The following is an 11,755-nucleotide window of genomic DNA, read 5'->3' as shown; positions in this document are numbered from 1 at the left end:
AGAATCTAATTAATCAAATTACAAGCAGCTCCGATACCACTGTTGGGTTTTATGGGTTCATAACGCAGCGGAATTTCAAAAATTTATCTAAAAACCCAAAACAAGATCCATGTAATTCGAATTAACAGAATAATTACTTACTTGTATGTCGAATTCAACAGCAATGTAGGAAGGAAGGAGGTGGTTCACTTTGGTGATACCTGGCCTCGGATCAGAAACGCCTCCAAAAGAATGCGTCCTCTACGAGTATCCACACGAACAGACCTTAGCCAAAACTAGTGCTTGTATGCTAGCACTATTGCTTCACAAGCAATTTCGAATTTTAGTGATTTAGTGAATAATGAATTTCGTGATCCTCAAACCAACTGCTTAATGAGTATTTATAGTGATAAATAACATTAGGGTTTGAGACAAATTCGAATTTCAATCTCATTGCAATTCTACAAGTTTATGTTTATCAAAAACTCCTTTTTGATAATTATCCATATATATATTAATTACTATATTTATTATCTTCCAAAATAATAATAAATTAAGGAAAACACTTATCCTTAAATTTCGAATTAATATATATATTTATTAATATATATATATATATATATATATATATATATATATATATATATATAAAATTAATTAATCATTTAATCACATTGGGCTTGTACAACCCATAACTGTTTTGGGCCTGTTCTTAGTGTGCGACCCTGTAGGTTCATATAACGTTGGCAGTAGGCTCGAAATCCCTATTTCAGCCCACAAGTCATAAGTGGCCTCTAGCAAGACATTATGACTACCCAAGTTATATGAATATCGATAATCCGATTTAACCATTTACAATAATATTTTAATCCCTTTGTCTCTCGATATCTAGATTGAATATAAGGCATAGTTATGTCATCCTTATAACATTCAATCATTAGTTTCTTAACTCTAAGTAGACTGAAAATGATAACTTCTTATCAATTAGCATGGCCATGCATTTTCTTCAGTCTATCTTCTTCAAGGGGCCCATAGATATCTTACTCAAATAAATGAGGGACAAATTCCTTCTCAGTCACTCATATTTCTCACATAGTTACTTTCATATCCAATGACAATCTATTCCATTATCCTGTTAAAGATAATGTAAGACTGTATCAAAATATGAAATAGCTATGTAGAAATCCATGATGATTTCAAGGTCAAAGGATTATACTAATAGAACTGTAATGAGAATTACTTATGACAGTGATCTATGTAGTATTCTTACAGTGGGTCATCCAGTGCCTTATTTCTCAAATAGCACCTATGATTTGACTTAATATCTCATATACATGATTAGTAAAACATAATCATCAGCCAACATCATACTAGTCTCAATGTTCTATTAAGACTAGGGATAGATGGTATATAATTCTTTTATTAAACCTAAGGGTTCTACTATCAAGTCACATACTCGATGACCTTAGAAAGAATTAACCATTCACGTATTTTAATCATTAATATAAAATGATAAAAAACTGCCAATCAATAAATAATAAAATGATAAAGTCAAAACATGGTCAAACATGATTGACCTAGTGCATATCACTAACAAGTCCATATTTCTTTAGAAATTCTTAGCAAAACTTTAAACCATACTCAATTTTAAAACTTGAAATTATAAATATTTAAATCTTGTTTTTGGATATAATAAATATTGAAAATTAAAGCTTTTATCTCAAGAACACTTAAATCCTAACACTTTGATTTAAGTACTCAAATTTAAAAATAACAAATATCCATAAGTTTGATCATCTTTTTAAACAATAATCTTTAAAAATACAACTTCATTTTACTCTATAAATTTTCAGATTTAAAAATCATATAAACATTTTTTTTCAAGTTTTATTCCTTTACTTTAAACCTTATCCTACAAAAATAATCATAATTTTTCAAAACTAATCAAGACTCATGTTTTTGATCATCTTAAAGATCATGAATTTGAAAAATTCAAATTTTTGGAAAATAAAATATCACTCACATAAATATAGATTTTCAGGCTAATAATCACCCACGGTCCCTGACTTTAGAGGTACTTTACGACAAACCCTCTGATAAAAAAACGATCAGTAGACCCCCTAATCTTTGTGGCGGCGCCACGTAAACCCCCTGAGCCAATTTGTCACCGATATTTTGGAAAAGTGATGACGTGGCACGATATTTTTATTGACGGCTCTTTAAGTCCCTCTTCATGCATATCAGACATGTGTAAAAATGTGTAAGGCTGTAAAAGATTGTGTCAGTTGACTTTTTTCAAAAATAAAATTAAAATAAATTTTAACTGCTTGGTAAAAAATCATTTTCTCTCTCTAACTTACTTTTTTTCCCTCTGTTCCCCCTCATTTCCGTTTAATTTTTGTTTATTTTCAAATATTTCATCCTCTCTTCGTCTTGTTCGTTTCTTGCCCTAGGTCTACTACTCCTGCACCCTTCTCGCCGTCCATCGTCTTCATCTTCTTCTCTTCCCTCTTGTGTGTTATTTCGCCCCTATTCTGTTCTTCCTTTGTTTGTGGCCCTTTCTTCTCTAAATTTTTTTCGAGCTCTGTGTTCTTTAAGAGAAAATGGGATCCACAGAAGTATGTAGAGTCCAGATCTTATCTAGCCGATCCCGTGTCAAAAGGCCTTAGCAAGGACTATAACCCTTCCTTTGCTACCGGGCATTCACTCCCCTCCTAAATATCTACCCGGAACCTGCTCCTATGGTCTTGCAGGCAGGGTGAGCTTGTTCGCTTACTATCCAATATTCTATCCTCAGGGACTGCGAAGAGGGATTTAGGGATAAAAGACCAAGATCTATGTTGATCTCACTAGCGGAACACTTTATATATATCCTAGGATGTTATATTCCATATATATTCTGTACTAAGATATCATTTGTATATACCAGATACTTAACAGAGATGATAATCTATAAATGACAAAAATGGGAAAAGAAGACAGAAAAGGGAAGAAACGAAAAGGTATGTGTGTTTTTTTTCGCTGGAACAATTTTTTTTTTTGAGTTGTATTTGGTTTGTTGGTGATTTTTTTGCAATTATGTTGGTATTTTATTTCTTGTTCATCATTGGTTGTTGCTTTGGTTTGGTTTTCACTGGTTCATTAATTAAAAATTGGTTCTTTGTTTATTTGTTTATTTGTTGGTTTGAGCAGCTTCTGCTGAAGATTGTCTTTTTGAGGTGTTTGAAATTATTCTGAACTACAATGGACACTTTGAAGACTTTGGTTATATTAATGAGGATGTGGCTGTTAAAAAATTTCATATTGAGGATATAGGATTAAATAGTCTAGATAAGTGGTTACTTGAATTGAAGGTTGAGGGATTGTTAATGTATTATTGGAGGCGGGCTGGTATATTGTCATACCCCAAAATATTTAATTATCTAATTGGACCACGTGTCCAGTCTGGACTTGCCAGAGTGGCGAAATCGGAAAGTTTTCCGATAAATAAGTTTTAGTAGGTTGGTTTTGGAAAGGATTATATGCGAGGAATTTAATAATATATTTCAATTCTAAAGATAGAATTGGAATTGAAAAGAAAAATGTTAAGAAAAGTCCAAAGAAAGGTACAGGGACCAAAGTGGTAATTTAGCCACTTTGTGTCGAAAATTGAAATTTGCAGGATTTGACGGGAAAATAGAAATATCGAGCTTCGTATTATTTATTGGATATAAATAATACGTAGAAGTTAAAATTTAAGAAGTTATTGATTTAGTTATGGACTAAATCGTACGAAAGAAAAGTTCAAAGGAAAATTTGTAACAAATGAAGAGAATGATGACTTAAGTGGGATTTTAACCATAATATATATAACTTTCATTATGAATGAAAGAATCAGCGAGAAGGAAAGGGAGTCCAGAAGCTTCATTTCATCGTTCTCGATCGTTTCGCCGTCGTTTCGCCGTTCGACGTCCGTTTCAGACGATTTTCGCGTCGATCTCTTCGGAATTCAAGCCTCTACCTTCCCCAAGCATCAAAACAAGGTAATTTACACGTTTTAACTACGAAAAATGAAGATTTATGGGCTGTTTTGTATAGAAAAATTACGTTCGAATCGTACGGTTAGGAATCGAGTTGTTTTTGACGTTTTTGGATTGTAAAATGATAGGATAGATGTTTAAATTAAGTGAGTATGTATTGGTGTAAGTTTAGGGAGTTTTGGAGCCCCGAAAATGGTCCGGAGGCGCCGGAAAAACGCTGCACACGTCGGTGCACGACGTGCTGCACTTCAGCACGTCGTGCTGGTGCGCGACGTGCACCACAAGGGTGCACGACGTGCACCAGTGAAGGGCACGTCGTGCCCTTCATGAAAAATGAAGGGCACGATGTGCCGTACTTCGATGCCGATCTCCGGGGGACTTCCGTGAGCGAAAAATGGCATCCGATAGCTTGATTTGGGTATGAAACTCAGTCAAATGTCTTGAAATGGATGTAGAACATTATAAAAATGAATGTTAATGTGATAAGTAAGAATTCAGTTAAGAAAGTTATATAATTCTCGAGTACGAGGAATAGTACTCGATAAGTCGTAAGTACGACTAAGGATCATCGAGTTTACGAACGAACTAGAAGTGGAATCCAATCAACTTAAACTTAGAACTTAAAAGGATTATACATATAAATATGAAATCCACGTCTAACTATTAGACGTTTTATCAGACACATCAGCGAGAAGTGGGGTCAACAGAAGTGGATTAATACGAGCATATCATCATATCGACTTCATTATAGAGAGGATAGAGGTCACTGTGAGTTGCACTTTACTTTTGTGTATTATATATATATTAAAGTTATTTTATATAGATATTTATACTGTTTATCGCATCGCATATTATATTATTTGATTAAATGTTATATGTTTCTATCAAGATTATATACGAGAACTAGCAAACCCCTATCATTCATGTCCACAGAAACTGGAAATTTACGTCCAAAGTAAAATGGTGTGAGAATATTTGTATGCAACTCTTTGCAGTGATCATAAATCATTTCGGACGAGCCCTTCACATTACACTCTGGAAGCGGGCATGAACACTCTATAAAAGAGCAGTACTTTTCGTCGGATCTGAAGCTTTCTTGGCATCCATATATTTTGTTCTGGCAATAAACTGTTAAAGACTCCACGACTGCTTCCATTATCAGACATCGCATTGGTCCGACAGGCAAAGTGCAAGCATGATATTTACCCATCTTGACAGAGCAGGAGTTGCATGTTGCATGTCCATTCTGACACTGAAGAAAATGAAAAGTTAGAAAATTAAGAATAACCTAAAGTTCCAAATATATAAAGGATATGGGGTCAAACCTGAATAATGGGAGGGCTTAGAGGCTTGCAGCATACGACGCAGTCCATGAGTTCAAGATCAAACGAACGGACTGTATTATCAGGCATTGCTGCGTTGTTTTGAAGCTGAAGGCTAAAGTGATCTCTTTAAGTATGAATGATAAGTCTCATTGTGTGTGTTAGTGAGTAAGAATGATGACATATTTAAAGAAGTTGGATACATGTTTTTTCATACTCTTCATTTAAGAATTGTGTTGTTTCCCAAGTGAGTGGATGTGATTAATGACGGTTTTGGTTAATGAAAGGGTATATTAGTTTCTTAAACATCATTAATGCTGATAAGACAAGTCAGTATGTATAATTAATGATATTGGGCTGTAAAATAAACATCCATAAATTAATAATTACTCTAGCATATTTAATTAATTGCTCTATCATAATTTAATAATTACTATCATAAATTAATAATTACTCAATTAATAACATGTAGCATTACAACCCATAATAATAATGTTCTATTTCAATTTTTCCTCATTCAATGCAAGGCTACACTGCATCCTGCAACTGCACAAGCAGCACAAAAACCAAACTTCATGATCCTGGTTGACCTCTTCAAGTCTGCACACTTAACCTTCATGTGCTTGATCTGCTCCTTCAGTGTGTCTATCTCCATAAAAAGTAGACCACTTTCCTCAAATAAGATTCCATTTTCGTCGCGATACATTTCAATGGACTCCTTCAATCCCTCATTTTCGTCTACGTACATCTCATAGGACTCCTTCAATCTCTGGAACTCATCATTTTTGGCAGCAAACAAATTTTTGGCCTCCTCTAATTGTGCAGTCATGGCATTAATAAATAACCAAAACATGCATAGAATTAACCATTAAAAGTGTGAGTATCTTCTTCGAGACTTGAAAAAGTAAAAGAATCAAAGAAAATATGAAGACTTCAACTTGTAGGGGTGCTACGATTATTTTGAAGAAATGATAGAAAAATGCTTTCATTTTTGTTACTTTGCAAAAGAGAGAAAATAGTTTGTTTTTTTATTTGATTAAATGAACCAAAATAAACATTTAGTTTGGAGTTAATTTTGATCTCTAAATTCTTATTCTACACATGACACATGTTCATACATGTGTCATCCTTTCAAAATTTCATTTATTTTAATTTTGTCTTTATATTACATTTTATAGAGTAGTGCTAAAAATAATATTACTATTTTGATGGTTTTTGGAATAATTTTTTTTTTCTTCTTTTGATGCACAATTATATATATATATATATATATATATATATATATATATATATATATATATATATATATATATATATATATATATATATATATATATTAGCTCTAAAAGTGTCATTTCATATTTTATCCAATCTTAAATATTTTAAAATCCGTTTTTAAAATATTTTTACATTTCTTCACGAAAATGTCACTGCATATAATAAATAATTTTCAAATAGCACGAAATCTATTTCTAACACATAATCACATAATTCAAGCAGTTTGATTCTATTAAAGCCTTAAATTGTCAAATTGACTTTTTTAATCCCGGCTCATAAGTTATCAGGACTGATCTCACCGTCCAATCTTTAAAACTTACCTTCGTAAATTTTAGGGTATTATAGAATAGCTTCTCTATCCCCACTCTGCCTCATTTCCCCCTACTCTACCCCAATCTTATGTGAATAATCGTAATAGTTTTGTTGTTCTTGTGCACTATCAAATTCTTCTCGTTGAACTTAGTGCTATTTTTTAAAGATTTTGTAGGTGTTCCTAAGGTGTAATCTTTTTACCTTTTATGGTTTTGACGATTTCTCGGTTATTGATAATATTACATTTAATTAAATTTCTTTGTCTTCTTAATGAAAAAAGATGATAGTATTTGCAAATGATACACTTATATATAAAAAAATTAAATTAATAATATTTATCAGCAAATTAAACCTTTTATACAGTTATTTCAAAAAATAATTAATTTCGAAACACAGGTTTTCCTATCATTTTCCTTAAAAGGGCGATATAAACAAGAATACTCATGCGAGCGGCAGGAGCATGTACATACGGAATACGAGAAATTTCCACCTTGTTGAAGATTTAGTGATGCTACCCGAAGACTTAAATGAATAGCCATCGCTGTTAAGAACAACAAAAATCCAATGAGAATTTGCGCATAGCTTCTTATCTTTGGCATCAGTTGTAATAACGAAACGAACATGTGAGAATTTGGTCCTAGCTAGTGGAACATGAAAGACATGGATCTATATTCAATATGCAATAAAAGAATTTTTTTCCCCCAACTAAAAATTCCCCTTTTTTTGTTTTCGCTCCGCTCATGCGCGGAACTCCTTGCTCGCGGAGCGTTATACCGAAAAAAGACATAAACACGTGCAACCATCCAATCAGAGAGTCTTAGAACTATGACAACAGGAGTCTGGTTACTTTTATGTAGAGCTCACTAGCAGGATTATGTAATTCTAAAAGAAGATTGAGCACGGAGTCAGCACCCAGGCCCGCTAGAGTTGCCGTATTCAAAGGCGGGTGGCCCGCCCCGCCTAGAACAGTTATGTTTGACCGAGCTTACACACATTCGCTCACTTACGATGTCCCCCATAAGCTCACCCTAGCCCATGGGCCTTTTGCCCTTCTAACGTAAGCTCCAAAGCAAGAATTTGCTCTTTTCTTTAAGAGATTTATTGACTATTCTCCCTAGCAGCCTGAACGTATTGGCAAAATCTTTGTTCATATTGAATTGAAATTTATCTTCCAACAGAAAAACATTACAAAACTCCCCAAAGCACTTGGCTTGCTTATTGAGAAAGACCTTACACTTTAATTTGAAAACAGGTAGGCTAGCTCACAGGATGCGCTCAACTTATGATTTCAACTGGATAAATTTATCTAAGCACTCCAACCCTTTATTATATTTTTTAAAGATTAAAATGCTAATTTATAAATATCTAAACACAAATGATAATATTTTGTTAAAAAAATTATAACAATAAAAATTTAAGGAAATAAAAAGCAGAAGATATAAAAAAATCCTCGACTTTTTTTTATATAATTACAGATCAGCCCTTTTATTTTTTTAGATACAATTAAACCCTCGTATTTTAAAATTGAACAATTAAACCTTTGTTGTTTTAAAATCGAACAAATAAACTATTATAGTTTACTTTTGGGATATTTGCCCCTCAAATTTTTGGTGAATACTTTAAATGTTAAAATTATTTTAAAACTTTTTTCCTATATGATTATGAGAGATATGTAAGCCATTAACGAATGTTTCTAAAGGTGTTGGGCGAAAAGGGTTATTTGTTTAATTTGAAACCAAAAAAGGCTTAATTAAACTAAAAAAAGTAGATGATCTATACTTTCATAAAAATAACGAGGAGTAGGAGCTTCTCGTTTCAACGAGGAGCTGCTGCTCCTCGTTTCTACTCCTCTCCTAAAACACGATCTCAAGCAAGGAGCTTTGTTCTTCGCCTGAGATATTGGCAGATCTGCTCTATAAGCAGATCTGCCGCTCCTCAGGCGAGGAGCAGCAGCTCCTCGCCTGAAGAGGTGGAAGCTCAGAGGAGGAGTTGGCGGCGGCAGATGGTGGTCGGAAAAAATGGAAGAAAGATGAGGAGAGAAAAAGAGAAGAAAAGGGAGGAAGAAGAAGGAGGGAAAAAAAGTTATTTTTTTATTAATAAATAAATAAATTATTAAATTTTTAAAAATTAAAAGATATAATTGAAAATTAAAAATTATTAAAAATTAATTTAAGAGATGAGTAAAATAATAAGGGTGTTTTTAACCTTTTTTTTATTTTTTTAACAGAGAGTGCATCTCACTTGATTGAGTAAGAGTGGGGGAGGGGTTTTTTGAGCTAAAAACGCAATTTTTAGGTTTGTTTGTACAAAAACGGCGAGAATGACTTATTTGATATTTTGTGCCAAGTTGAGGGGGTGAATTGGTCCTTTGTTCAATGAAAAACTAAAGATACGTAGATTGAAGAAGGGCAATATAGTAAGTGTGTATATTTTATTTACTGTAATTATTTAAAACATTTTAACACAGTGATAGATTTATAAATGAAAAATTGAGCTAGGGTTTTATTGATGAGGAGGTGAGAGTGTCGTGAAAACAGAGTGAGAGAGACAGCAGCCACCGCCGCTCAGCAAAAATGGGTAACAATCAAACCGCCGAAACCATTCCTCGAAATCTCATTCACTATCAGCTGCTAATTTCGTTTCTTTTTCTCTGAATCTGTTGATATTTCTGAAAATAATGGCGAATCTGTTCAATTTTATTCAGGTATTTCCAGGGATTCTATGCACAAAAGGCGCGCCACTGGTGGCAAAAAGAAAGCCTGGAGAAAGAAGCGAAAGTATGTTCTTCACAGTTCTAATTTTATTTTATTGTATTTTGATTGCGCCAGATTATCGAGTTTATTTTGATGTTGAGAAGTTTATTTATATACCATGTAAAAAAAAGCAGATCTTATTTTAGCGAATGCGAATGAAAACAATTAATAATTAGGTTGCTGGCCGTGTTTTGATTTATTATTAATATAACGAGATGTTGCAAATTTATAAATTATTTGGAAGTGACTGAATTGTTATTTATTGGGGTTTGTGTATGATTTGGGATGAAGGTACGAGCTCGGTCGCCAGCCAGCGAATACTAAGCTTTCGAGCAACAAGACAGTGCGGAGAGTTCGTGTGCGAGGAGGAAATGTGAAGTGGAGAGCCCTGCGATTGGATACAGGAAACTATTCTTGGGGAAGTGAGGCTGTTACCCGCAAGACTCGTATTCTTGATGTGGTTTATAATGCTTCTAACAATGAGCTTGTTAGGACTCAGACTTTGGTTAAGAGTGCTATTGTTCAGGTCGATGCTGCTCCATTTAAGCAGTGGTATCTTCAGCACTATGGTGTTGACATCGGCAGGAAGAAGAAGATTGTCGCTAAGAAGGAAACTGAGGTGATTTTAATTTTCTTAATTACTTTGATATTGTTACCTTTTCAAGTTTCTTATCTTTATTGTGGAAACCATTTGTGCTATATGTAAGATCTCAGCTTTGATTCAGTGTATATATTTGAACCTATTGTAAGATCTAAATTCGTAAATTAGCCAATTGGAAACATATTGAACCATCAAAAGGTATCATAAGAAATATAGTATTCATTTTTTTTTAGGTTTGATAGTATATTGTGTTGCTGCAAAGGGTATGATTTTTACTAGAACTAGCATATGTGGTCATATTTTAGTGGGAAGATTGGATTACTATTGATTAATTGAAGTCATTTTTATACGTCGGCTATGGCAGGAAGGGGAAGGTGCTCCTGCAGCAGAGGAAACTAAGAAGAGTAATCATGTCCTAAGGAAGCTTGAGAAGCGCCAAGCAGATCGCAAGCTTGATCAGCACATTGAAGAGCAGTTTGGTGGTGGTAGATTGTTGGCTTGCATCTCATCCCGTCCTGGTCAATGTGGCAGAGCTGATGGGTGAGTTCGCATGACTAGCAATTTGTGTTTTATCTCTGACTATTCTGCTAATGGTTCTTAACTTAATGTAATTTTTGTTTGTTAGGTACATATTGGAGGGTAAGGAACTTGAGTTCTATATGAAGAAGCTACAAAAGAAGAAGGGCAAGGGTGCTGGAGCCGCATAAGTATAAATTTTGTCAAGTTTTTGGCATCTACTTTTTGTTTTAATTTAGGGTTGGCTCCTTCAGTTTTAGAATATGAGATGATAATGCATTCTGCAAGACAGTTTCTTTGTTCCTTATACTTTGTGTTTTGCAGTTTTACTTAATGATTTTCTCATGCTATCGGAAAGTTTTCTTTTGATTAGATTTGCTGTGTGACTTTGTTTGGTTTAGTAGGCTGATGGTTTATGTTAGTCCTTTAAATGTATTTTTTGCATTAAGCTCTTCTTAATAGCCTAATTAGTTAAGATGGTGTACTAACAATGTCTCATTGTTTGGGTAATTTCTGTTTGATGTTTTATTATGCGTAGGGGAATGATCGGTCGGTGATGAAAGTTATTTTTGTGGTGTAACTAATAGTGTTGGAGGGAAGTTCTTGGAAAAATCACATTTAGTTATAAAAAAGTATGCTTTTAATTTTTTTTTAAATTTCCATACCCTCTTTGTTTTCACTTCATATTTAACCATTGACATTTTAAACATGCTGTATATATGATATCAAAGATGTATTAGTGTTGATATCCTATTTGCATCTTTTTTAGGTAAAAGTAAGTGAGAAAAGTAAAAATGTTTTAATTTGTTTTTGGGCTCTCCCTTTAAAAACACGGGTTAATGACCATTGTGTGTCTCATTTGCTAATTATTTCTCAAATTACCCCCCAAAATTAATTAATTCCAATTTAGTGCCTTACAGACCGCGGAACTGTTCCGCGGTTTGTGTAAACCGCGGAACTGTTCCGCGGTACGTG

The 11,755-nt window shown here is 33.6% G+C and overlaps 2 protein-coding genes across 2 annotated transcripts; one reads left to right on the top strand and one right to left on the bottom strand.

Moving 5' to 3' along the window:
- Positions 1-4,425: 4,425 nt before the first annotated feature.
- LOC126657092 (E3 ubiquitin-protein ligase SINA-like 10) lies at positions 4,426-5,410 on the bottom strand. Its single transcript, XM_050351718.1, has 3 exons — positions 5,324-5,410; positions 4,897-5,250; positions 4,426-4,437 (listed from the first exon to the last, which is right to left on the bottom strand). The coding sequence occupies exons 1-3, from the start codon at positions 5,408-5,410 to the stop codon at positions 4,426-4,428; spliced, it is 453 nt and encodes a 150-aa protein (XP_050207675.1).
- Positions 5,411-9,373: 3,963 nt separating this feature from the next.
- Positions 9,374-11,152, top strand: LOC126656466 (40S ribosomal protein S8-like). The gene is made up of 5 exons (XM_050351042.2): positions 9,374-9,487; positions 9,615-9,687; positions 9,955-10,282; positions 10,629-10,804; positions 10,890-11,152. The coding sequence occupies exons 1-5, from the start codon at positions 9,484-9,486 to the stop codon at positions 10,969-10,971; spliced, it is 663 nt and encodes a 220-aa protein (XP_050206999.1). The 5' UTR covers positions 9,374-9,483; the 3' UTR covers positions 10,972-11,152.
- The last annotated feature ends 603 nt before the right edge of the window (positions 11,153-11,755 follow it).

The sequence above is a fragment of the Mercurialis annua genome, linkage group LG7 (genome assembly GCF_937616625.2).
Source record: "Mercurialis annua linkage group LG7, ddMerAnnu1.2, whole genome shotgun sequence".
Lineage (NCBI taxonomy): Eukaryota > Viridiplantae > Streptophyta > Magnoliopsida > Malpighiales > Euphorbiaceae > Mercurialis > Mercurialis annua.
Note: the sequence above shows the minus strand (reverse complement) of the source record. Positions and strands in the feature narration are given on the sequence as shown.